We start from the raw sequence: 25,192 nt of genomic DNA, 5'->3' as shown, positions 1-25,192 counted from the left end.
TTATTTTATTTTATTTTTTATTTCTTTTGAGACAGAGTCTCACTCTGTTGCCCAGGCTGGAGGGCAGTGGTGCAATCACTGGCAGCCTCGACTTCCCAGGTTCAAGTGATCCCCGCCCCCCAGTTCAGCCTCCCAAGTAACTGGTATGCACGACCATGCCCAGCTAATTTTTGTATTTTTTTGTAGATAGGTGTCTCACTATATTGCTCAGGCTGGTCTCAAACTCCTGAGTTTAAAATGATCCTCCCACCTCAGCCTCCCAAAGTGTTGGGATGACAGGCGTGAGCCACTGTACCTGGCTAAAAGGTGGCCATTTTACAGATGAGGAAAGCAAGGCTCAGAGTTTAAGGAACGAATGGAAGGAATATGAACCTTGGTCTTTCTGACTTCCAGAGCATTACACAAGTGATGCAGCTTCATTGATGGAAATGATAAGGGTAGAGAAGAAAATAAAATTCACCTATAATCTTACAATAGTTAACATTTGGTAGGTCCAGACTCATGAAAAATGAGATTACATGTCACAAACAGCATTGTAACTGAATTCTTCCCATTCTCTTTAAAAAATCAGATATTCACCAAACACCTACTTCTTGATACATTTATGTGTCCACTATACCACACTGCCTTGGAAACCTAGAACTAGAAGGTGCCATAGAAATTAGTGTCGCGGCAGGATGGAAGAGGGCAGGACAGGGAGGATGGACGGGGCATGAAAGGCCTGAGGAGGCAAATGATGAGGGAGAACAATAGATCTCCATGACTTTTAAAAATTAAAATATTTGAAAATTGTTGTAAATGCAATTCTGCCCATTGCAGAAAATTGGGGGAATATCCAAGTCATGAAAAAATGTAAAGAAGGAAATAAGTCACCCAAAGAAAATAACCATTAACATTTTGGTGTATTACCTTCTAGTTTTTGTTTTTCTATGTGGTATTGTATTCTGTCTATGTAAAATATAACCCTATACCTAAGCAACTCATATTCTCTTTGTATATATTATTTACACTGAAAATAACTCTTGGAAGAATGTAAACATTAATATTTAGCATGGGAATTTTAGAAAATACAGATGTGCACAAAGAATAGATTATCCACATTTTTTATGATTCAGGGAAAACTACTGATAACATTTTGATGTACTTATGAAAACACATACAGACATATACTAATATATGTATATATCTTCACGTATAAGTTTATAAAAATGAGATAATAAGACATATTCTTTTTCAAAAACCTGATTGTGTTCACCTAATGTACCATGGTTAGCTTTTAAAGTCAGTGCATATAAATCTATGTCATCTGTCCGGGCACAGTGGCTCATGCCCGTAATCCCAGAACTTTGGGAGGCCGAGGCAGTTGGATCACCTGAGGTCAGGAGTTCGAGACCAGCCTGACTGATACAGTGAAACCCCATCTCTACTAAAAATACAAAAATTAGCCAGGGGTGGTGGTGGGCACCTCTAATCCCAACTACTCGGGAGGCTGAGGCAGGAGAATCACTGGAACTCAGGAGGTGGAGGTTGCAATGAGCCAAGATCACGCCATTGCACTCCAGCATGGGCAACAAGAACAAAACTTTATTTCAAAAAGAAAAAAAAAAAACCACCACCACCACCACCACCACCAATCAGAAACCAACTACATCATCTTTTTTAATAGCTCCATAGTCTGTGTGGGGATATCATGATTTATTCACCCAACCTCTAGTGATGAACATTTATTTCCATCTTTCTATTAGAAATTATTAAAATGATAAATAAAATTATTAAGAATTATAATTAACAAAAATAACAGAAGTAATTGCTTCCAGCATCCTTGCAATGTCATTTTTTAAAAATGTATTTTTGGCCGGGCGCGGTGGCTCACGCTTGTAATCCCAGCACTTTCGGAGGCCGAGGTGGGTGGATCACGAGGTCAGGAGATCGAGACCACGGTGAAACCCCGTCTCTACTAAAAATACAAAAAAATTAGCCGGGCGTAGTGGCGGGCGCCTGTAGTCCCAGCTACTCGGAGAGGCTGAGGCAGGAGAATGGCGTGAACCCGGGAGGCGGAGCTTGCAGTGAGCTGAGATCGCACCACTGCACTCCAGCCTGGGCGACAGAGCGAGACTCTGTCTCAAATAATAATAATAATAATAAAAAAATGTATTTTTATTTGTTTTTGAGACGGGGTCTCGTTATGTTGCCCAGGCTGGTATTGAAATCCTGGCTTCAAGTGATCCTCCCACCTTGAACTCTCAAAACACTGGTATCACAGGTGTAAGCCACCATGCCTGGCCTTGCAATGTCATTTTTAAATGGCTGCATCATAGTCCTTGCAGGACAGGCCATGCCTTCTTTAGCGATTCTCCTCTTACTGGATGTCTTTCCCAGTCTGGTACCACTGTGATTGTGCTGTGATGAGCATCTTTTTTCCTAAAGCCCTGTCTCTAGTGCAAAGGGCTGCTGATTTAGGTCTCTGTTCTTCCTGCCCCTTTACCACAGGCTTACCTCTTCCCAGCCATGGCCATCTTTAAGGCAGAAGATGCCAGTGGGGAGGCAGCAGCCATGCTGAACAACATGCGTGTTTACGGCACCTGTGTGCTCACCTGCATGGCCACTGTGGTGTTTGTGGGTGTCAAGTATGTCAACAAGTTTGCCCTTGTCTTCCTGGGTTGTGTCATCCTCTCCATCCTGGCCATCTATGCTGGGGTCATCAAGTCTGCCTTCGACCCACCCAACTTCCCGTGAGTGCTGCTGCTCTGAGCCCAAGGAATCGTCCTCCTACCTCCCTGGCCCTGTTTCAGATTCTCTGTCCAACTTCCCTTCCCTGCCCCTCAGAATCTCAGAGTGGTGTGGGTTGGGAACAGCTTCCCTTGGGAGGGAAAATCTCTCTTGGTTTGGGGGCAGTCTCTTCAGGGTGAGGTAACTTTTCTGGAGGAGAGAACAATTTACCTTGTAAGAGTCAACTTCTTGCTGGTACGGTGGACTTAGGAAGAATTAAGTGGGAATGAGTTCCAAAGCAATGGATACTGTCTGTGGTAGGGAAACCTTTCCTGGGTGGGGACAACCTCCTGGAATGGGACAGTCTCCTAGTGTTGGACAACTCCTCCAGGATGGGAAAAGACACAGCAGTCTAGAGGGTCCAGGGACTCAGATCCAAGTCCACTCCATCCACTGCTCAGAGGTGGAGGGCGGCCCCCCGAGACCGCTGTCCACGGTGCTGAAACACAGCCTTGCACTAACGCGGTGCTTCTCCACCCTGGCTGCTTATTAGAATCACTTGGGGAGCTTAAGAAAAAAAAAAAAAAAAAAAGCCAATGGTCAGGCTTCATTTAAATTAAACGAGGAACTCTGGATATGGGGACCTGGTGCCCGTGTGTTTAAAAGGTCTCCCGGTGGCTGTATTGTGCAGCCAGGGCAAGGTTATGTGGCTCCCCACCTTCCTCCCTTGTTTCTTTCCCTAGGATCTGCCTCCTGGGTAACCGCACGCTGTCTCGCCATGGCTTTGATGTCTGTGCCAAGCTGGCTTGGGAAGGAAATGAGACGGTGACCACACGGTTGTGGGGCCTTTTCTGCTCTTCTCGCTTCCTCAACGCCACCTGTGATGAATACTTCACCCGAAACAATGTCACAGAGATCCAGGGCATCCCTGGTGCTGCCAGTGGCCTCATCAAAGGTCTGCGGGGGGACAAGGGCTGGCATCCAGGGAACGCTGCAGGGATTGTAGGTTAGGCAGTCAGGATTAAGGGGCCCTCCTTGGGATTCAGCTAAATTCAATCAGCTTTAACTGAGCACCTACTCTGGGTTACGTTCCGTCCTTGGCATCAGGGAGGAGTAAGGTGAAAAGTAGACAAGTATCTCACCGCTAGTAGGAAAAGAAGTCATCAACGTAATAAGTGGTCACTGAGCACCTACAGAGTGCCTAGCATTGTGCTGAATGCTAGGAACACAAAATAAATAAGCCACAGTTCCTGGCCTCAAGGAGACTAATGGCAGAAATAGATATATTAGCAAATACATTATGCCATATGTAGATGTGCATTCAATGCACAGAGAATGCCCAGGGGAGGGAGAGTTCATGTGTATAAGATGGCAGTAGGCTTCCTGGACTTACCTGAGGAGGGTTTTGAAGGACAAATGAAAGATCCAGTTCTATGAGAGGAGTAAGGAAATTGCAACCAGAAGAACAGCTTGCCTAAAAGCACGCAGAGGCAGAACAGTTTATTGTGTCTTTCCAATCGCAAGTAATTTGGTATGACTGGGGCATAAAGAGCAAAATAAGGTGGAGAAAGAAGCGATGTAGAAGAGGCTGGCATGAGCCAGATCATGGCAGGCCTTGGAAGCTATGTTGGAGAGTTGGGGCCATATTCTAAAGGAAATGAGGAGCCACCAAGGGGTTTTGGGAAAGGGAGGGACGTGGTCAGATCTCCATTTTTTGAAGGTTCATTCTGGCTACTAATATGGATGGGTTAAAGGGGTGAGAGGAGAGAGGCAGGGGGTCCAGGAAGGCCTGATGCTGTGAGTCCAGGAGAGAGAGATGGTGGTTTTCTGAGTGAGAGTGATGGAGTGATATCTGTGGGCATTACTGCAGTGCTTCTCAACCAGGGCTGTTTTGCCACCCAGGAAACATTTGGCTGTGTCTGCAGACATTTTTGGTTGTCAAAACTGGAGGGGTGTACCTGGCATCTAGTAGGTAGAGGCCAGGATGCTGCTCAGCATCCTACAATGCTATAGGGCAGTCCTCCACAGCAAAGAATTATCTGGCCAGATAGGTCACTAGTGCCACAGTGGAGAGACCTTGGAATGGAGAGAAGGGGCATATTTAAGAAATATTAAGGAGGGGTTAAAGGACAGAAGTTGGGGGAGTATTGAAGTTGGGGAAGGGAAGAGGGAGCAGTGTAGGGCAGGGTGTCAGAATTGATGATGGTGCCATTTACTGAGATATGGGATGCAGGAAAGGAGCTGGTTTGGGGTGGGTGGATGGTGAGATCAATTTGGGACACATCGACTCAATCTGAGATGGGTCTTTATTTGCCCATTTACTCTACTAGATTGGACTGTTTGGCGGTAAAGACTGGGTCTAATTAGTCTGTGAAAGCTCTGTACATAGCCTGGCCCAAATCAGGAGCTTAGGAAATGTCAGTGGAAATGAAATAGAGATGAGGCCGGGGAGAGTGAGATGGGGTTGATCTTGACCCTGACTTTTTGCCCCCTCCCACCTCCTGGTCCCAGAGCTCTGGTCCCCTGATGGCTGGCCTCCCCCTGAGCATTCTGTCTCCCTACAGAGAACCTCTGGAGCTCCTACCTGACCAAGGGTGTGATTGTGGAGAGGAGTGGGATGACCTCGGTGGGCCTGGCCGATGGCACTCCTATTGACATGGACCACCCCTATGTCTTCAGTGATATGACCTCCTACTTCACCCTGCTGGTTGGCATCTACTTCCCCTCAGTCACAGGTGAAGGGGAGCTCAGAGAGGGAAGACTGCCTGTGAGTGGATGGGGAGGAGAGAGTCGATGATGATGTTGGGAATTTCTTAGTCCAACAACCCCATCATGAAAGCAACCCCAACATTTCACTTCCCATTGGAGAGATGAGAGAATTAAGGCCAGGAGAAGCTAAGCAACATGTCCAAGGTCTCACACAAGCCAATATGTTAGGACTAGATCCCAGGCTCACTGACCCTGAGGGTGGTGCCCTTTTTTCTCATCTGTCTGGTCTCCTGTGGCCCTGGCTTGAGTCCTAGCTGCACTTCTGTTTTGCAGGGATCATGGCTGGTTCTAACCGCTCTGGGGACCTGAGGGATGCCCAGAAGTCAATCCCCACTGGCACCATCCTGGCCATCGCCACCACCTCTGCTGTCTGTATCCTGCACGGCTGTGCTGGGACCACCCTTGGGGGAGGGCAAGAGGGAGGGCAGCTGAACTTGCTGCCTTACCTGCTGGTGCAGGAGGGGTGGGGAGGGGGAGGACTGAACCGTGGGGATTCTCCTTTATCCTCTGCTGCAGACATCAGCTCCGTTGTTCTGTTTGGGGCCTGCATTGAGGGGGTCGTCCTGCGGGACAAGTAAGATAATTGGGGTTGATCCTATTCTGGGGGAGGGGTGGGTATAGAAGGCTGAGTTCTGGGAAACAGACCCATCAGGAGGTGCTGGGACCTGTGTGAGGGGCCTGGGGGAGGGAGGCCATGGGGATTGCTTGCAAAGTCATCTTCTTATATTTCATCTTCCTTCTGTCACTCCAGTTCGAGAAGCTTGAATGGTGTCTCATTTCCTTTAGGATAATGATACTTTCCTTTTCTTTAAAATGGATTAATTCAATAGTGTGTCTAACATTTACTGAATGTCCATGTGTTGGTCACACAGACAGGAGTGGTATTTATCTGTGCTCCCTCCGAATTTTTCTGGAGGCAGCACAGATAAATAACACATGGTTTTTGTACTGAAGGAGCTCTTTTGGGTGGGACTATACTGGCCAACAGACTTTAAGTGTAGTCGGTAGGGGTGGCCATACAGGAAAGCCCGGGGGCTTCAGTCCAGTCCTTAGGGGTCTTCCCAGGGAAGTCTTCTCAGAGGAGGGGAGGCTAGAAGTGTCTTATACATTTTATCTCACTTATCCTTCCTGCTTTCAAGGTTGAACAGAGATTAGGCAGCTTGGAGGAAGGGCATACCAGGCAATGGGGAGCCAGGGTGGAGGGGAGAAATGTGTGCGCATGCCTGCAGCTGTAAGTGCTCAGTGTCCCAGAGCACTCATGTCTGAAGGGCATGGGCACACACAACTGGCCGGGTGGTGTAGGAGGTCCTCTCAGAATCACTTTCCACTGGTACCGCCAGGCTCCTGTAAGGGAATGCAGTGGGGGACGTGGGGCTGGGACCTATGCTGGAGCCAGGCCTAGAGGCCTGGTTTTCAGTATCAGGAAATTAGGGAATTATTTTATCAAGGAAAAAACAATAGAACATCTGGGGCTCTGCCTCCCCTGTCACCCTTACAGAACTTAGTCCTGTGGCAGGCACACAGTTGGTTCTGTAGTTGGTATGCAGACCTGCCCTGGAAATCCAGTTGGCACTGCTCACCTGGCATCTCCTGTCCACATCATTCCAGGTTTGGCGAAGCTGTGAATGGCAACCTGGTGGTGGGCACACTGGCATGGCCATCTCCATGGGTAATTGTCATCGGATCCTTCTTCTCCACCTGTGGAGCTGGGCTGCAGAGCCTCACGGGGGCCCCACGCCTGCTGCAGGCCATCTCGAGGGATGGCATCGTGCCTTTCCTGCAGGTCAGTGTGGGAGAAGAACAGCCCACCCTCAGTGGACCAGCCAGGCCCCTGCCCAGAGAGACCACACAGTGACCCAGGGCCATAACCAGCCTTAGACTACCTCCTGGGCCACTTCTGCTCTGTACTGCACTGGCCAGGCCTGTCTGGCAGGGTCTGAGGCACAGGGACAGGGTGGTGTGGGGTCTCAGGAGTTGGGCAGGGCATTGGGTGGTGCCCTGTCTGTGGCTTCTCCTTCACCCAGATGGAAGGATAAGTGTGTCTTACTTGGGATTTGGCCCATGGTCAGTGCATCCCTTGGAGTATTGTCTGCTCTTGGGGAAAAAATAAATGGCCCTGTTTTGGCACAGTGGTTTGTTGGAGACTTGGGGAGGCAGTCAAAGGGCAAGAAAAGGGTAGCTTTCACCATGGTGCTAAAAAAAAAAGACGGATGGAGCACAGGGTCGTGGTGGCTTGCTGGCTTCCTGACAGCTCCTCTCCCATCTGGTCCTCTGCAGCTGCTTCCCCCTCTAGGGATCATTTGAACTTCATGGCACCAGGGTGCCGATATCAGGGTGGGCAAGATGCAGCAAAAGCCTGTTATCCATTTGCATTCTCCTAGAAGAAGAGAAATGCATCCTCTCCCTACCTCCTCTTTGGTGATAGGATTCCTGCCTCTACTCCACTGGTTCCCAAGCCTAGGGGAGAGGGCTGAGAAGTCCTTGAGGTCTCAGTCCCATGATGATTACTCTGCCCCCAGGTCTTTGGCCATGGCAAGGCCAATGGAGAGCCGACCTGGGCCCTGCTCCTGACTGCCTGCATCTGCGAGATTGGCATCCTCATTGCATCCCTCGACGAGGTGGCCCCCATCCTCTCTATGTGCGTGCCTGACTTCTTGCCCTCCCCACTGGTTCAGGGTTTCTGTATCTGAATCCTGCAGCCGTTACCCATGACAACCCACCCAGACACTTTAACAACCCCAGGAAGTTCCCCACTGTCATAGAAGCCCATCGTTTTTTATAGAGAGATTCATCCACACGTGTTATTAGAGTGTGTTGTAAGGGTATTTGGCTTCAAACCCCTTCCTAAGTGCCAGAGCATGATCTGGCCACCTCCTGACTTCTTGTCCCCTTTCCCCCTTTCTCTGCCCACGCTGCTGTTTCTGTTTCTGCCTCCCTTTGCATCTCTGTCTCCCCTGGGGCCTTCCTGTGTTCCAGGTTCTTCCTGATGTGCTACATGTTTGTGAATCTGGCCTGTGCAGTGCAGACGCTGCTGAGGACACCCAACTGGAGGCCACGCTTTCGATATTACCACTGGTGGGTGCTCTGTCCCCAGACTTCCACTGAGCCACTTGCTCACCTCCACCCCAATCCTCACCTTACTCCAGTCCATCATGTCTGAGTCTAAGGACCCCAAACCTGAAGAAGACATCCTTTTTTTCTCCAGCTTTTGTTGACCAACACACATGAGGAAGGTCCCAGAGAGGGTCTCCTAACGATCATAAATAATAACATAGCAGCATCATAAGCGGTCTCAGCTGGAATCTCTCTCCTGTCTGTGATGCCTAATAGCTCACAATGTAGCAGGGAGGCTGGAAGTCAGCTGGCCAGAGTTCAAATCATGACTCTGCACTTCCTAGCTGTGAGACCTTGGGCTGATGATGTAGCTTCTCAGAACCTCAGTTTCCTCAGCTGTGAAATGGGCATGATAGCTGCACCTGCCTGTGGGTTCTTGTGAGGACTACAGTACATGGCAGATGCTCATTGCACAGAGGCTGCAGTTTCTCTCATCATTTTCCTCTATGGCTCTTCATCCTCACAATAGGCCCTCGGGGGCAGACAGAGCAGAAATGATCATGCTTGTCCCACAAAAGGAAACTGAGGCCCAAAGAGGGAAAGGAACTGGCCCAAGGTCCCCCAGCAAGACTGTGGCGTAACTGGGCTAGAACCAGGGCTGCCCACTCTTGTCTGGATGCTCCAGCTTTGCTGGTGGCCTTCTCCTGGGAGGACCTGTTTCCACTCCCCTGAGACCCTGGCTTCAGAATGCACCTGGCCAAGCCTGTCTGGCAGGGTCTGAGGAACAGGGACAGGGTGGTGTGGGGTGTCAGGAGTTGGGCAGGGCATTGGGTGGTGCCCTGTCTGTGGCTTCTCCTTCACCCAGAAGGTCCCATATCCCCCTAGTCCTCATGGGGATCATGGTGTGAGTTCCCCTAGACCAGGCTGTCACCTCCCAGGTCTTGCCCATGCCCTGCCTCATCTCCCTCTTGCTGTCTAAGTCCCAGCTTCAGCAACAGCCCTGCTGGGGCTCAGAGGCTGGGTCTCCCCACCTTGTCTAGGACCCTCTCCTTCCTGGGCATGAGCCTCTGCCTGGCCCTCATGTTCATCTGCTCCTGGTATTATGCACTGGTAGCCATGCTCATTGCTGGACTCATCTACAAGTACATTGAGTACCGTGGGTGAGTTTGGGGAGTGGAGGTTGGGGTGGCTGGGGAAGGCTGAAGGGTGGTGGGAGGAGGGGGAAGGGGTCATGAGGGATTGGAGTGGTGGGGGTGAGATGAAGCAGGGAGTGGGAGAGGATGGGGCTGGAGTAGAGGGAGACGGTGATATGCAGTGACATTGGAAGACGGGGGGTGGCGGCAGAGGCTTTGAGAAATGGACAGGAATGGTGAGAGAATGGATTTAGAAGTGATTTGCCAAGGAAACTTAGCCAAGGCTTGGTTGAGTCTGTTGGCAGGAGTGATACGCATGTCCTTTGTGAGCCTGGGAGATGGCTCTGCCCTGGGGTAGCTGGTGCAGTGTAGATGGTTCTCCCTGCCCCCTTCTGGCTTTCTGCTCTCACGTGATCCCCCTTTCCGGCTCCCAGGGCAGAGAAGGAGTGGGGCGACGGGATCCGAGGTCTGTCTCTCAGTGCGGCTCGCTATGCCCTCTTACGCCTGGAGGAAGGGCCCCCACACACCAAGAACTGGAGGTAAGTGGTGAGGGCACGGGTGTACATAAGAGTGTGTGTGCATGAGTGCAAGGCTCAGGAGATGGGGGGAAGGGAGCAGGGCCTGACTTATCCTGCTTGCTTTGTTTTGCTGAGTCGTGCCCTAAAAGCCCAGCCTTGTCTGATTCCTTCCCACCTGAAACACTGAAGCTGAGCTGAGTTCCAGACATTTATGTGGGTATGTAAATGTCCACATACCCCACCATGCTAGCCTCCTGAGGAGTCATCCATTCATTCATTTCATCATTTCCATCATTTTTTCATAAAACATGAATGCCTGATGTATGGCAAGTCCCCTTCTAGTCTCTGGGGTTGTAGAAAGCTCACAGTTTTGTGGAGAAGACATACGCGGGGACAGACAAACATCAGATCATGTAGCATTTGCTCTGAGACAGGTGGAATCGTTCCCTTTAAGAGTTATAGGGGCTTTTAGGCATCTCTAGATTAATGACAATTCCTCCATTTTATTCACGTGAAAATCAGGGATGCCAGGCGCGGTGGCTCACGCCTGTAACCAACAGTTTGGGAGGCTGAGGCAGGTGGATCACTTGAGGCCAGGAGTTTGAGACAAGCCCGGACAACATGGCAAGACCCTATCTGTGCTAAAAATACAAAAATTAGCCAGGCATGGTGGCGTGCACCTGCAGTCCCAGCTACTCAGGATACTGAGGCAGAATAGCTTGAACCCAGGAGGCGGAGGTTATAGTGAGCTGAGATTGTACCACTGCACTCCAGCCTGGGTGACAGAGTGAGACCCTGTCTCAAAAAAAAAAAAAAAGGGAAATCGGAGGTCAGAGAGGATCTCACAGGTCACAGAAGGCAGACCTGGAGATGGAATCTTCACACCCCACCTCTTAGCCCTGTGTGCTGCATGCCCAACCCCTCATTCATTTCCCTGTGTCTCACCTTGCCAAGAGTAGAGCCTGGAACCCTGACTTAGGTTAGGGCATTGTTGACTTGTTTTTGCTGATGTCTACTAAACTGGGCTCCCAGAGCCTGGGGCTCTGTATTATTTATCTGTGAATTCCCAAATGCTCAGCCCATGGTCTAGCCCAGAGCAGGTGCTTAGAGAATGCTATGAAGTTGATAGGTGGTTGGAGGACTAAGATGGCTAGATGACTAAGGAAAGGGATGCATAGATAGATGGGTGGATGGATAAGTGTATGTACATGTGGGAGGGCAAAAGGGTGAATTGATGGATGTAGGAATGGATGATAGGTAGGTAGATGTGTGGATAATTGAGTGAATAATGCATGTATCAGTAAAGAAATATGCATATGAGTGGATGACTGAAGGATAAAATAGATGGGTGGGTGGTTGAATGGGTAGATAGGTGAGTGAGATGAATGGAGAAATGGGTTGACGGGTAGATGGATGGATGGGTGGTGAGGGGTATAGGTGGATGGGATAGATGGTTATAGAGGAGAGATGGTTAGATGACCTGGTGATGGGTGTATGGTGTGTGGATGGTTGGTTACATAGTATATGGATCATGTGACTCTGCACACTCTTCAGGCCACAGCTGCTGGTGCTGGTGCGTGTGGACCAAGATCAGAATGTGGTGCACCCCCAGCTGCTCTCATTGACCTCCCAGCTGAAGGCAGGGAAGGGCCTGACCATCGTGGGCTCTGTCCTTGAGGGCACCTTTCTGGAAAATCATCCCCAGGCCCAGCGGGCAGAAGAGGTGAGCAGAGGCCCTGGTGGGCTTGGGAAATGGTCAGGACACTTAGGAAGACAGTCTCTATCCTTTTGTACTTTCCTTCCTCATCACCTTCAGGATCAAAGGAGGTGCAGGCATTTCTTTTCTCTTCCTTAGAGGAAGAGCCTAAGGGCCTAGAGAGTGAGTTCTTTAGAATTCAACTCACAGAATGAAAGACCATCAGAGGCAGAAGGGCCCATTTTATGGATAAGGAAACTGAGGCTTAGACAAGTCAGGTCATGTGTCTAAGGACAGAAAATGAAGATTCAAATTAGGAGTCCTTGAACTCCTACTCTAGACTCCTTCCTGCCAAAGTATAAATCTTTCAAGGTGATTTCCCAGCTGTGGACTCTTGATCCCTACAGTCTGGGGTTGACAAGGTGAGTATCCACATGTGATACAGGAAGAAACTGAGACCCAGAGAGGGAAAGCTGCTTGCTGAAAGTCAGAAAGCTGGTGGGAAGCAACATCAGGATTTGAACCCAGGCCCCTGCTCTGTGTCACCTGCTTTTGGCTCCACCCACTAGTCCATGCTTACAGAGCAGCCTACAGAACCAATGTGGGCTGTGGTGGCCAGTGTCTGCCTTAAGCACACAAAGAGGTGATTGGATCCCAGGGGTAGTAGAGGAAGTAGGTTCTGTCTGAGGGTCAGGCCTTTCTCCCATCAGGGCTGTGGCTAGCAGTGGAGAGAGAAAAAGAGGCCCAAGGGAGCAGAGGTGAGATGGGGAGGGGCACCCCGATGGCTTGCAACAGTCGCTGCTTCTGCCTCACTGGGCTGTTCACACTGATCTGTCAGGGCCCAGAGCTGGAGGCCTTGACTGGTCAGTTCCATTCAACATGCGGTGGCTGAGAATGTGCAGTGCACCAGGCATTGGGTGAGGCACAGGGGAGATGGAGATGTTCAAGACCAAGTCGCTGCCCTCGAGGTGCTCACAGGCTGGTGGGGAAGGCAGAGCATACACAGAAGGCTCTCAGACCCACCGGATGTCGATAAATGCTGTTAGAGTTAATAACATCAGAGTCGTACAATGTGTTGAGTGTTTACGATTCCTCAGGCAGGATACTAAGCCCTATGTGCATGATGACATGTGGTTCTCCCTATTCCTAAACAAGGTAGCTGTCCTGACCCCTTGGGTGGTTAGGTGACTCACCCAAGGTCACACAGCCAGGAGGTGGCAGAGATAGGAATTGAACTTCTATCTGTTTGACTTAGGGGTGGTGGTTAAGAGTGTGGGGGTTGGAGTCAGACTTCCCTGACTGGAATCCTCACAGTAACATTAGCTGTGTGTCCTTAAAAAAGTCTTCGTTTCTCCAAGCCTCAGTTTCCTCATCTATAAAATGGGAGTAATAAGACTATTTCCCTCATAGTACAGTTTAAATGGGATGCCCTTAAAATACTTATTATGCTACTTAGAAAGATTGTTGAAACAAATTGTCTGGCTGTGCAGAGAAGCCCAGTTTAATTCTGGTCTGGGTGGGGTTGGTATCTGAAGACGGCGACATTTGAGCTGGGCCAGACAGGGTGTCACGTACAACTTGGCAGGGGTGTGTGTCAGGGTGATGGTGGAGAGCATGTCGGGCAGGGGGGCTGTATGAGCAGTGGCAGGATGGCAGAAAGTGTGGTCAGATCATGAAGAGCCTTGATTGATCAAGAAGGAATGGGGCACAGAGATGATGGGGAGCCATGTGCCATTCTGGAGCCAGAGACTGACATGATCAGAGCTGAGCTTCAGGAAGATTGGGATGAAAGGAGGGGAGATATGGGAGGGAAGGAGGCTACAATGGGCCCAGCCAGGGCCAGGGAGGCCTGAGGCTGGTCTTTGTCTGCTCCCCCTCCCCTAGTCTATCAGGCGCCTGATGGAGGCAGAGAAGGTGAAGGGCTTCTGCCAGGTAGTGATCTCCTCCAACCTGCGTGATGGCGTGTCCCATCTGATCCAGTCCGGGGGCCTCGGGGGGCTGCAGCACAACACTGTGCTTGTTGGCTGGCCCCGCAACTGGCGCCAGAAGGAAGATCATCAGACGTGGAGGAACTTCATTGGTAATGCTGTCAGGGGCTGGGGACGAAGAGGGGTGGGGCTGGGGGCTGTAGAGGGGTGGAAATGGATTTCTGCTCCTTTGGGCCTGAGGGGTTTCCCAAGCACTGCATGCCAAGTCTGGATTCAGCATATGCAGGTGACAGCAGTCAAGGCTGGCCACATGCCAGCCACTGTGCTGGGCGCTGGGGACTCCGCCGTGAACGAGACAGTCTTGGCTCCTGCAGTGCTCACAGGCCCTGGGAGGAACACAGTGCAGGGCAGTGGGAAGAGCTACAGCTCTGAAGTCACAGAGGCCGGGCCCACATCTCAGCTCTGGTCCTTCCTAGCTGTGTGATTGTGCACACGTGACTTACTCCCTCTGAGATCAGATTTCTTGGTAATCGTAGGTAATAGTATATATAATAACTAACGTTTCTAGAATGAGTTCTGTGTGCCAGCAAGTTGAGGCTTTCTCTGATTCTCTCATCAGTCCTAGGAAGGCTAGGCATTGTTATCTCCATCTTTTTTGGTGTGAAACTGAGGCACAGAGAGATTAAGAAGTTTGCTCCAGCTGGGTTCAGTGGCTCACGCCTGTAATCCCAGCACTTTGGGAAGCCAAGGCAGGTGGATTGCTTGAGCTCAGGAGTTTGAGCTAGGCAACATGGCAAACTACAGAATAAAGGAAAAAGAAATTTTCTCCAAGTCACAAAGTGGGGAGCCAGGTTTTGAACAAGCCCAGAGGCTACACTGTTAGCTCCAAGCTATTCTGTCTCCTTTATAGGTAGATCATGGTTACAAGGTGTTGGAAGGATTCAGTGAGGTCATACATGATAGGTTCTTAGTAATCAGAAAGGGCAGGTGGTGTTATTGACATTGGACAGGTGGGGAAACTGAGGCCTGGAGAGGTTGAGAGACTTTCCCAGATCTAAACAATAAATATATGATGGGGCCCAAGTAGATGCTGGTTTTCTGACCACTCAGCCCATGGTCAAGGCCAGGTGGAGTGCTGGGTGCCAGGAGCCCTTGTGGCTGCTGCTGGGTGTTGGGAGAACTAGAGTCACTGTTGCCCCCTCTGGCCCTCTCCTTGGCCTCCCTCAGAGCTGGTCCGGGAAACCACAGCTGGCCACTTAGCCCTGCTGGTCACCAAGAACCTTTCCATGTTTCCTGGGAACCCTGAGCGCTTCTCTGAGGGCAGCATCGACGTTTGGTGGATTGTGCACGATGGAGGCATGCTCATGCTGCTGCCTTTCCTGCTGCGGCACCACAAGGTGAGTTGTGTGCGTGAGTGTATGCACGTGTGAGTGTGTGTATGCATGTATGCATTTGTGTGCATATGTGCACAACCGCAGGTCAGACTCATGGGCTCTGGTCAGGGTCAGCTTCCATGTCCTTCCTCCCCTGTAAACTCCTGGGAAAGGGTTCTGCTGACCTACTTCATTCTGAGATGTTAGGAACTGATGGTTTCTCCTCTTGCAGGTGCACTGCTGTAAAGAGAGCAATGCTTAGCCCAAGCCAGTGATGCTTTCTTTAATGGGGGACCCTGAAACCTAAGCAGGGAAGGTTTTGTAGAAAGTGGCCCCCAAGACAGAGAATTTGGGGTCTGCATGTATGTGTGAGGAGTAGGTGGGAAGAGGGGAAGGGTGAGGGGACAGGGTCTGGCCCTGGATTTCCTCATCCCATCTGGGCTGGACTTTTCTGAATCCCCTTCACCGTCTGCAGGTCTGGCGGAAGTGCAAGATGCGTATCTTCACTGTGGCCCAGATGGACGACAATAGCATCCAGATGAAGAAGGATCTGACCACATTTCTGTACCATTTACGCATCACCGCGGAGGTCGAGGTGGTGGAGATGGTGAGTCCCCAGGAGACACCGCTGGGGTTCCACCTGGCCCTCTTTCCTCTTGGCCCCAGCACCAAGTAGGGCAACCCTAACACCTATCAGCTTATAATGCTGGATCCTTTCCCCCTGATCCACCTCTTAGCCTCTCACATATTCAGCCATCCCTCTCTTCTCTATAAAAGTAGCCATGTCTAGTGCTTATTATATGCCGGGCACTGTTCTATGCACTTTATGTGTATATCAATTCCAACAACGACCAATGAGATAGATACAATTATCAGCATTTCCATGTTACAGACTAGGAACATGAAGTGCAGAGAAGTAGTCATGCATTCATTGCTTAACAACAGGGATATGTTCTGAGAAATGTGTTGTGAGGCGATTTTGTCGTGTGAACATCATAGAGTGTATCTATACACACCTAGCTGGTACAGCCTAGTACACACAAAGGCTTATTCCTCTTACGCTACAGACTTATATAGCATGTTACTCTACTGAGTACTGCAGGCAATGGCAACACAGTGGGAAGTATTTTTGTGTCTAAACATATCTAAACATAGAAAAAATACAGTAATTTTAAGGGAACACCATTTTATGTGCAGCCTGCCATTGATGTACATACAATGGTGTTATTTGGCATATGACTGTAATTTGCCCAATAACACAGAGTACATGGTGGAGGCAGGATTCAAACCCAGGTAGGCTGGCTCTAGAGCCTGTGCCCCTGGTGATTATCCTGTAGAGCCTCTTGTCCAACCATCCACTCAATTCATGTGTCCATCCACCCATCCCTCTGTGTATTCATTAATCTACCTATGTATTCATTGAAGTATTCATTCACTCACTCTCCCATTCATTCTTGCATGTATTCATTCATTGCTTTGTTCCTTTTCTTCTTTCCCTTCTCCATTCACCCAGGTGATTAATTAATCCACTCATTCATTAGTTCATCCATTCACATGCCTGGTCCTGTGCTGGGCTGAGGAGGGAATGAGCTGCCTGCCTTGCAAGAGTATTGCCCTCTCTGCTACGTCCTTGCCTCCTACAACCCTTGATAAAATTAATGATTGGGTAGGGAAGCCCTAGGCTGCCAGAAGGACGGGGGCGTTCCTTCCTTCCCTTGGCCTTTCACCTAGGCTCAGACCTCATGCTTTCCTCTGTGTTCCTCTCCTCACCCCCCAACCCCAACCTCTGTCTGCCCACAGCATGAGAGCGACATCTCAGCTTACACCTATGAGAAGACGTTGGTGATGGAGCAGCGCTCCCAGATCCTCAAACAGATGCATTTAACCAAGAATGAGCGGGAGCGGGAGGTGAGGTTGCCCTGGCTGGCCCCTGAGAGCCTCAAACTGCTGCCAGTTCTGGGTGTCAGGTTTAGGATGGCTCAGGGCTGACACTCCTGGCATTTCAACTTCACCCTCATCTCCCTGATTCCCCCAACCACACCTCCTGACACTGATCTCCCAGACAGCAGTAGTACACACTTCAGCTTCACCGCCAACCTCCCAGCCAGGAGGCAGAGGGACTTTGGTATGGGTGACAGATCTTCTCCTCTGTATGTGACTTCTGGGGCCTGAGAGAAGAGTGGATGCTAAATACGTATGGATGATGAGTCCTTAGGGGCGTGGGCTGCCAGTGTGAGGGATAAGGGATCATGTAGAAACCCTTAGAGAGTGGGTAACAGATGGGTGTTTAGGGATATAACTGATGTGTGGGAGTTAGGGGCAAATCCCCTAGGGTGTGATTGATGGGATCTCAGGGGTAATGGTGATGAGCCCCCCATAGGGTGTGGGAGTAAGATCTTCTAGGTGTAGGTGATGTAGAACCACCAGAGTATGGATGAAAGACCCACCCAAGGGAGTGGAGTCCTTGGGAAAATGAGTAGTGTTATCCCAGCTGGGGACAGAAGGGCTCCTGGAGGTGGGTGATAAGTTGCCCAGGGAATGGGTGGCAATCCTACACATGAGGGTAATAGAACCTTGGGTTTTGAGTCTCCCAAGGGTGGGTAATATATTTATCAGAATGTGGTTGATGGATTCTCAGGGGAATGAGTGATGGGTACCACTCTGAGATGGGAAGGATGGATCCTCCAAGGCTGGGAGTGTTATCCAAGGGAGGTAGTAAAAATGATAAAACATGGCATGGCCACTCACCAGTGGACTGTGAGGACTGACTTTGGACCATAATGCTAGGCAGAGCCTTGTTGTGCCAAGGTTAACCCTTTTGTTGCCAGATGGAGGTCTGGGGTTCTGGAGAGGAGGTGGGGCAGGCAGATCAGTGGTGCAGTAGCTATTTGGTCTCAAATCGTAGCAATATTTTAACAACTGGTACAGTTCCAGAAAGTGCATCCTGGCTGAACATCATCTCTGGTGATAGCTCTTTGCAGGGCATGGGTGGTGACTCCCAGCAGAGCTGGCATCAACCTATGTCACTCCCTAGATCCAGAGTATCACAGATGAGTCACGAGGCTCAATCCGGAGAAAGAATCCAGCCAACACGCGGCTCCGCCTGAACGTCCCAGAAGAGACCGCTGGTGACAGTGAAGAGAAGCCAGAGGAGGAGGTGTGCAGCTGGGGTGGTTTGGCCCCAACCAGTGGGAGCAGAGCCCTTGGCCTCCAAAGGACTCAACTACCATCTCTTCATTCATCCCTCAGGTGCAGCTGATCCACGATCAGAGTGCTCCCAGCTGCCCCAGCAGCTCCCCGTCCCCAGGGGAGGAGCCTGAGGGGGAAGGAGAGACAGATCCTGAGAAAGTGCATCTCACCTGGACCAAGGACAAGTCGGTGGCAGAGAAGAATAAGGGCCCCAGTCCTGTCTCCTCTGAGGGCATCAAGGACTTCTTCAGCATGAAGCCGTACGGGCCTGGGGGCTAAGGGCTGGGGGCTGGGGTGAGCTAAAGGGTCTTGCTCCCCATGGCAGAGCAAGAGAGCAGAAGGCATCCTGGTCTGTCAGCCTGCAGACTCAGCTCAGACATTGTCTTGGTTTCCCCATCTGAGGACTTAGGGGGTTGGGCCCCATTGCTAAGGCTCAGAATTCCCAGTTGCAGGCAGCGGAAAGGTGAAGGGTGTGGGGGCTGGCAGAGCAGGACTCAGGGCAGATGACCATGGCCCAAGCCCCCAGTGTCTTCCTCTTTTTCTGACTCTGCTCTTTTTCTTTCTCTCTTTGCATCTCTTGTGTTTCCTGAAGGGAGTGGGAGAACTTGTAAGTGCTTCAGCATTTTTTCATTCTCTCTCCTAGGATGGCCACGGTCCCTACCCTCCTCACTCTATTGTGAACCCCTAATTTGTGCCACGACCTCTGGGATCTCTGAATAGCCCAGCCTGGAGAGGTTTAGGATTGGTGGTCCTGGGCTTGCAGAACCAGTCCCCAGCAGCCCAGTTCGGGCTGGAAGGGCGACTGGCTCCAATCTTCTCTGCCGCCCCGGCTCACGCGGGTCTCCACTCCTCCTTCCTGCCGCAGGAACCAGTCCAACGTGCGGCGCATGCACACGGCCGTGCGGCTGAACGAGGTCATCGTGAAGAAATCCCGGGACGCCAAGCTTGTTTTGCTCAACATGCCTGGGCCTCCCCGCAACCGCAATGGTGACGAAAACTGTATCCTGGAATTAAAATTGGGGGAAAGAGGGAGGTGGACGTCAGGGAACCTGGGTCCTGTCCCTGGGATGGAAGAGCTGAGCTGTTCCTGCCTCCGGATCAGCACCTCGGACAGGGACACGGGCGCGAGAGGTTCCCTGGCAGCCGAGCACGACCCCAATTTCGTCGGGAGGGAAGGAGACCGGGTCTTTCTCCTTGACCGGCTCTCAGACATGGAGTTCCTCGAGGTCCTCACAGAGCACCTGGACCGGGTGATGCTGGTCCGCGGCGGCGGCCGCGAGGTCATCACCATCTACTCCTGAGAACCAGGACCTGCCACCCGGGCCCGAGCGTGCCCGGCCCGCGGCTCCGGAGCCCTCGCCGCGCCCCCCGCCGCTGTCACCGTTTACATACAGATCCTGTGCCCGTGTCCTGGCCCCTTACCCCGCTGCCTGAAGCCCGGAGGCCACGCCTGTTGGGGCTGATTCGGAGAGGGCGCCCCGCCGCGCGGAGACCAGAGCTCCTCATTGCCGGGTTGGCCCGTGGGTCTGCGCTGCCCTTTTTCTAAGCCCGGCCTCATCTCGCCGGAGGAGACGCTGCAATAAAGGTTGGGAGAAGGCGCGGAAAGGAGAGGAGCTGGGGCCTTGGGGACCCCCAGGTAGTCCATGCGGCCCATTCCTCCCCTTCCCACGCCCGCTGCGGTCCTCGCTCTGCGCTCCTCCGGCGCTGATCCCTGGCTCCCGGAGGCCCGGAGGCCCGCGGGGTGGGAAGGCCGCGCTTGCCGTCTCCGCCGCCCCTTCTCGCTGAGCCGTGGGGCGCGGGCGGCCAAGCCTATACATAGTGTACAGGAGACATCGCGTGTATTTTTAACGTCCCCATATTTATGTGACTAGAAGCGCAACAGACTTCTTGCCACAGTCGAGCTCTCCCGCTGGGGGCACTGCGGAGAGGCGAGGCCTCGGGAAGCTGAATTTTCCTTGACGTCCAAGAATTTGAGAGCGAAAGTGCTTTAGGCCCAGGCGGGAGTCGTGGTCTCGTTCCCTCGACACCTCCGTCCCGCTCTCGCCTCTTCGCCCTTTCCGCGCTTCCTTGGCTTCCCACCCTCCCTTCCAGTCCTTTTCCGAGATGAGGTGAGACAAGGGTCCAACTTTTCCTGGATTCGCCTCCCAGCGGACGTGAGCTTCCACTGCGGCTGCAGAGACGCGCGCAACCTCTTCTCATCGGCTCTTATGCAAGTTGGGGCCAGGATAGGGGAGGGGCGCTCCTCAAGGGGAAGAAACCGAGAGGCCCGCGCCCCACCGAGGAAGCCCCGCCCCGGTGCCTTCACTGGGGAGCAGGCGTCTCTCCTCAGTCGGCTTGTCGCCTGCTCCCCGTATCCCATGGCTCCTCGCCAAAGACTGAAATTGTGGAGCTGGAGGGCGCCCCCTCCCCGGAGTTTTCTCCCTGGGACAAGTGAGGGAGGAGGGGGCCGATTCTGGTTTAGGGGCCGGACCCATTGAGAGGCCCCAGAGCCGCCCGTGATGTTCCCTCCCCCGTCCCCATCTGGCAGCTCCTGCCTCGCCTGGGGGACCCAGCCGCCTTCTCCGTGCTCTGGGGCCGGGCCTCGCTGCTTAGCAGCGGCCTCTAGCTCCGTCTCCCGGGGACCTGGGCCTGAGGGAGGGCTGGAGTCGCACGCGCTTTGTCCTTAGCGCCTGTCTGCTCTCCTCTAACTAGGACCCAGGGCATTTGGCTTCCCCAACTCGTCCTTGGCGCTTCCGCTCCACCAGCCTGGTCTGAGGCGTGCTCTGTCCTTAGAGAAGGGGCGGTGGCCGGGTTCCCTTCCCCTAGGGCACATTACTAAGGGGGTCAGGCACTGCATGCTCGTTCCAGCACCATCTGGGACTGGGTACAGTACCTCCAGCCCCAGGGCCCTGACCTGCGCACCTAGACATCTCACCCACCTCCCAGAGCTGGGGCCACTGAGTACTCCTGACCTCACCACCTCTTTTCCTTTGAGCCCAAGGCAGAGCTGGAGCTGGCGCCACCCAGACAGGGTCAGGTGTGGCTGGGGGTAGGTTTGGAGGTCTGCCAGTTACGCCAAGTCCCCTCTGAGATTCAATCGGGACTGGATAGATTGTTTCAGGTACTCAAATCAGGAAGCTGGAGGTGTTAGACACCAGCCCCCTGTATCCTTCAGTAGACCTCCCTCTGAGAACCACAGCCAGGTCCTGCCTTCTGGGGGCCTGAATATTCCAGAGCTGATGTGGTGGGCTGTGCAGAAGGGGGCTGTATCAACATCAATTAGGGAACCAAAGTTGCACTATCTGGGCCCAGATTGTCTGGTTGGCAAGAGCAGTTTCCGTTGATGAAACAGACATCCCACAACAAAAACCCAAGTTTTCTGTGCTACATGTGCAATATTTGTTATGAATGTTATCACAAGTCATTCATCAAATTATCTTTATAATCACTGTAGTTAGATGTTTCATGTCCATTCAAGTGACTTTTATTCTGAGTGCAATATTTCAATAGCCTTGTAGTAATAACTAGTGTTGCTTTTGTTTTAGACGATCTATGTGCAGGGCAATGCAATGAAGTTGAAAACCCTTGTAAATAGGAGAGGTTGCAAACCAAATCAAGAGTATTTATTACTATTATTACTATTATTATTAGGCCTGCCTTTAATTTTCAGTGTAAGTGTTCAGTATTCCGCATCCTGCCTCAGTATTGATCTTGTGTTCTTTGTGCCAATACGAAAAGGAGAGGGTTGGTTCTTTCCTTTATTGTTGAATGCTCCCATTTAATGCTTTATGGCTTTTACTGTATTACTTTTTTAGACTCCCGTCTGCACAAAATGCAATAAAAATAATTTTATTATACCCTTCATGGCCTGAGATGTGCTGTTTGGACACTCCAGGGGGCCCTCCAGGAGGACCCCACACTCTTAAATCAGAAACACTGACCACCACTGACAGAAGAGATGGGCTAATGGCCCAGGTCTGGTGATCTAATTTATCTACCGATAGCTCTGGGGCCCTGGCCTGGAGAGCAGCACTATCATCTCCTAAGAGACTGGCAGGCACTTACTAGGTGTCAGGCTGCACTGGCATCTTCTAGGAGGTAGTGAGCACTTTCTAAGTGTAGGTGTCAGGCTGCACTGAGATCTCCCAGGAGGCAGTGAGCACTTACTGGTGAGGCTCAGTGCTCTTGGCACGTTGGTCCCTAACTCACTGGAGGCCTGTGCCACCCACTTCACCACACCCACCCCAAGTTATTAAATGCTCTTCAAGGCTCTTTCAGGTTCTATGAATTCTGCCAACTCCCTGCACAATGGGTAGAACAGAGGGTGGCAACCGAGACAAAATGAAGACAGGAAGTGCCCCCCTACCAATGGCCACTAACCACAAATGGCCTCCTCACATCCTGTTTTCCTTTCCTAGAATAAGAGGACAAGGCTGCTGACACAATGAATGTCTACCAGAAGCAGGATGTTGAACACAGCACTATAATTAGCCAACATGCTTTTGCTCTGAACTGTTATTAAAGCCTCTAACTAGGTGAGCTACCTATGAAGAGAAGGCAGGGTTCAAAGAGGTTTGAGGCTGGATCATATGCTGAGGACAAAAGAGGGCAAACCAGAGTCCTCAAGACAGGAGCCCTCACCTCTGACTTGGGGAAAGCATCCTGCAAAGAGCATATTCACACCCAAGAAAGATGAACGAAGCTTTTACTTCTTTCATTTTAATTAAAAAGTAATCATTTCATTTTATTAACAACACAAGAGTTCCAAAGAGGAAAAAAAAAAAACCACTATATAACACAAACAGGTCAGAACATAAAATGCTGCCATTTGGGGACCTTGAATTTTGAAACCACTGTTTGCTTAACCACTGGCAGGGACTCAGCTGAAGTCACTGCTCTCCCTCACCCCTGCTAGAGGACCTCTAGACTGTGATCCACAGGGCTTTACTGAGCACAAACCCTGGGGAGAGGGCAGCTTCCCGGAGCTCCATGTAGAACCACAGCCAGAAGCCCTCCCTCTAACAATTTCACTCTGGTACAAAAGTCGCGAACAGCCACCTATCTCGAGAACATGTCCAGCTACCAGAAGTCTGACATCAAAGTGGTCCCTACCTCCTGCTGCTCAGGAAATAGAATAAGAGTCTAGACAAAAAACAAGAGCCTGGGGTTTTGAGCCAAAAGCCCAAAACAAATCACTGAAGAAACGGGCGTTCACGGCCAGAGTCTCAGAACCGACTCCATGGAAGTGCCGCTGGAGAGGGGGATGCTGACAGAACTAGTAACAGGGAAGAGTGGTGGGGCCCAGATTCACAGTTTGTGGTAACTGCTGCTGACTGGAGCTGTTCAGTCCATTGGAGATCTTCCAATGAAATGAAAACAAAAAAGAAAAGAGAAAAAACAAAAAACAACCTTGGCTCAGAGAGAAAAATTCTTTTTTCTGTGGCTGCCATGGCCATTCCTCAACAATCCAGAGTGGCTGATTTATGAATCCTCGAGCAGACCCCAAACATATGGGGTGAGGGTATGATGACACTGTGCCTACCAAGGCCAGTTTGCTTTTCTTCAACTCTAGGCAGGAGTTGCAGGCAGGAGCTTGAGCTCTGGTCAACGTGTATGAAGCTGGAAAGCCTTGGTAGGTTCACAATTAACAAAGGTGGTGGCTACTGACATGACAAATGCCATTCCAAACTTGGCTAGCTGGGCCTGGCTCCAAATCCAGTAGAAACAGAGACCAGAGAAACCCCATCAAATATAAGCCCAGACACCTGTACTGCCCAAGTGACCCCAGAGATATTTATTTTCTACAAAAAAACAAAAAACAAAACAAAACAAAAAAGATACAGTCCCAAATGCAGTATAAACTTTGTAAGGAATAAGCAACACAGCCTTGGGCAGAAGACAGAGCAGGTGGTAGAAACTGATGACACTCGATGCCGGCCTGGGAGCACAGAGAACATCCTCCAAACAGCTCTATTTAGAACAAGTAAGTGGGAGGAGGCCAGGGGATGAGGGGACTGGGGAGAGTTGAAAGATTTAGCTTCAGTAATGCCTCTGGTAAGATCCCATGGGGGCCTGTGGCTGCCCCATCTGTGCTGTGGTCTGGCTAACCAGGTGGGAGAGAGCAGGGCCACTCTGGATCAGGGTATCCAGAGCCTTCTGTACACTTGGATTGTCAAAGTTGATACCTGTGGAAGACACGGGCCTCTGGCTAGTCATGTTGCTAGCAGGTGCCAGGCGACTGGAAGGCTGGCCAAAAAGCCCCTGGGAAGGAGCCCCAGGTCTGGGGCCCATGTTCTGAGCAGATCCTCCTTGTCCCAAAATGCTTGGAGGCTGATTGCCAGAGGCCTGTGATCTTTGTTGAGGCTGGCTGTTTGCTGCTGTGGAAAAATTCTGGTTTGGGGTGTTTCCGGCAGCAACCGAGGGGGATGCAGAGCTGCTATTGGCCGTCACTGTGCCACTATTGAAGAGGCTGAGGATTTTGGCCTGAAGCTCTTGCTGGGAGGTGGGGGGTGCAGATGGAGTGGGTGTAGCAGAGGGGAGCACTTGGCCGCTCTGGAGCGGTTGGGAGCTTGGCTGTGTCTTCAGCGAGGCACCCGAGGTCGCCCCGAGTGGTTGGCGGGAAATCGGGCCTGGAAGACAGAAGAGGGAGGTATCTGGTTCAAAGTACCCCCCAAGGGCAGGAGGCCTAGCAGCCAAAGGAAGAACAACAATCACTGAGTCACATCAATCATACAGTACACAGACGATAACATCAATTTCCCAAAGAGGCCGCTTCATGAAATGTGCTGTTTACAGAAAACAATAGGCTAGTTCCCCTAGAGAACTACTAAAAAACAAAAGGGCA

At 51.2% G+C, this 25,192-nt stretch overlaps 2 protein-coding genes across 8 annotated transcripts in view; one reads left to right on the top strand and one right to left on the bottom strand.

Annotated features, from left to right (window-relative positions):
* SLC12A5 (solute carrier family 12 member 5) overlaps positions 1-22,210 on the top strand; it is a 38,650-nt gene extending 16,440 nt beyond the window's left edge. For 2 of the 3 annotated variants that reach the window (XM_012511916.2, XM_003253671.3), the window contains exons 7-26: positions 2,491-2,732; positions 3,453-3,664; positions 5,274-5,444; positions 5,752-5,850; positions 5,995-6,052; positions 7,087-7,261; positions 7,998-8,116; positions 8,455-8,553; positions 9,573-9,692; positions 10,100-10,204; positions 11,738-11,906; positions 13,764-13,959; positions 15,035-15,204; positions 15,656-15,787; positions 16,981-17,088; positions 18,215-18,337; positions 18,430-18,629; positions 18,962-18,976; positions 19,235-19,368; positions 19,579-22,210. In XM_012511916.2, coding sequence (XP_012367370.1) covers positions 2,491-2,732; positions 3,453-3,664; positions 5,274-5,444; positions 5,752-5,850; positions 5,995-6,052; positions 7,087-7,261; positions 7,998-8,116; positions 8,455-8,553; positions 9,573-9,692; positions 10,100-10,204; positions 11,738-11,906; positions 13,764-13,959; positions 15,035-15,204; positions 15,656-15,787; positions 16,981-17,088; positions 18,215-18,337; positions 18,430-18,629; positions 18,962-18,976; positions 19,235-19,368; positions 19,579-19,670 — 2,739 coding nt within the window. In that variant the 3' untranslated portion in view covers positions 19,671-22,210. The remainder of the gene's footprint in view (positions 1-2,490; positions 2,733-3,452; positions 3,665-5,273; positions 5,445-5,751; positions 5,851-5,994; positions 6,053-7,086; positions 7,262-7,997; positions 8,117-8,454; positions 8,554-9,572; positions 9,693-10,099; positions 10,205-11,737; positions 11,907-13,763; positions 13,960-15,034; positions 15,205-15,655; positions 15,788-16,980; positions 17,089-18,214; positions 18,338-18,429; positions 18,630-18,961; positions 18,977-19,234; positions 19,369-19,578) is intronic. The other variant, XM_030826812.1, reaches the window with a different exon arrangement.
* Positions 22,211-23,060: 850 nt separating this feature from the next.
* Positions 23,061-25,192, bottom strand: part of NCOA5 (nuclear receptor coactivator 5) — a 29,241-nt gene continuing 27,109 nt past the window's right edge. For all 5 annotated transcript variants that reach the window (XM_030826019.1, XM_012512020.2, XM_030826018.1 and 2 more), the window contains one exon: positions 23,061-24,977. In XM_030826019.1, coding sequence (XP_030681879.1) covers positions 24,930-24,977 — 48 coding nt within the window. In that variant the 3' untranslated portion in view covers positions 23,061-24,929. The remainder of the gene's footprint in view (positions 24,978-25,192) is intronic.

The sequence above is a fragment of the Nomascus leucogenys genome, chromosome 13 (assembly GCF_006542625.1).
Source record: "Nomascus leucogenys isolate Asia chromosome 13, Asia_NLE_v1, whole genome shotgun sequence".
NCBI classification, from domain to species: Eukaryota; Metazoa; Chordata; class Mammalia; order Primates; family Hylobatidae; genus Nomascus; species Nomascus leucogenys.
This window is presented reverse-complemented; position numbering and strand designations above follow the sequence as displayed.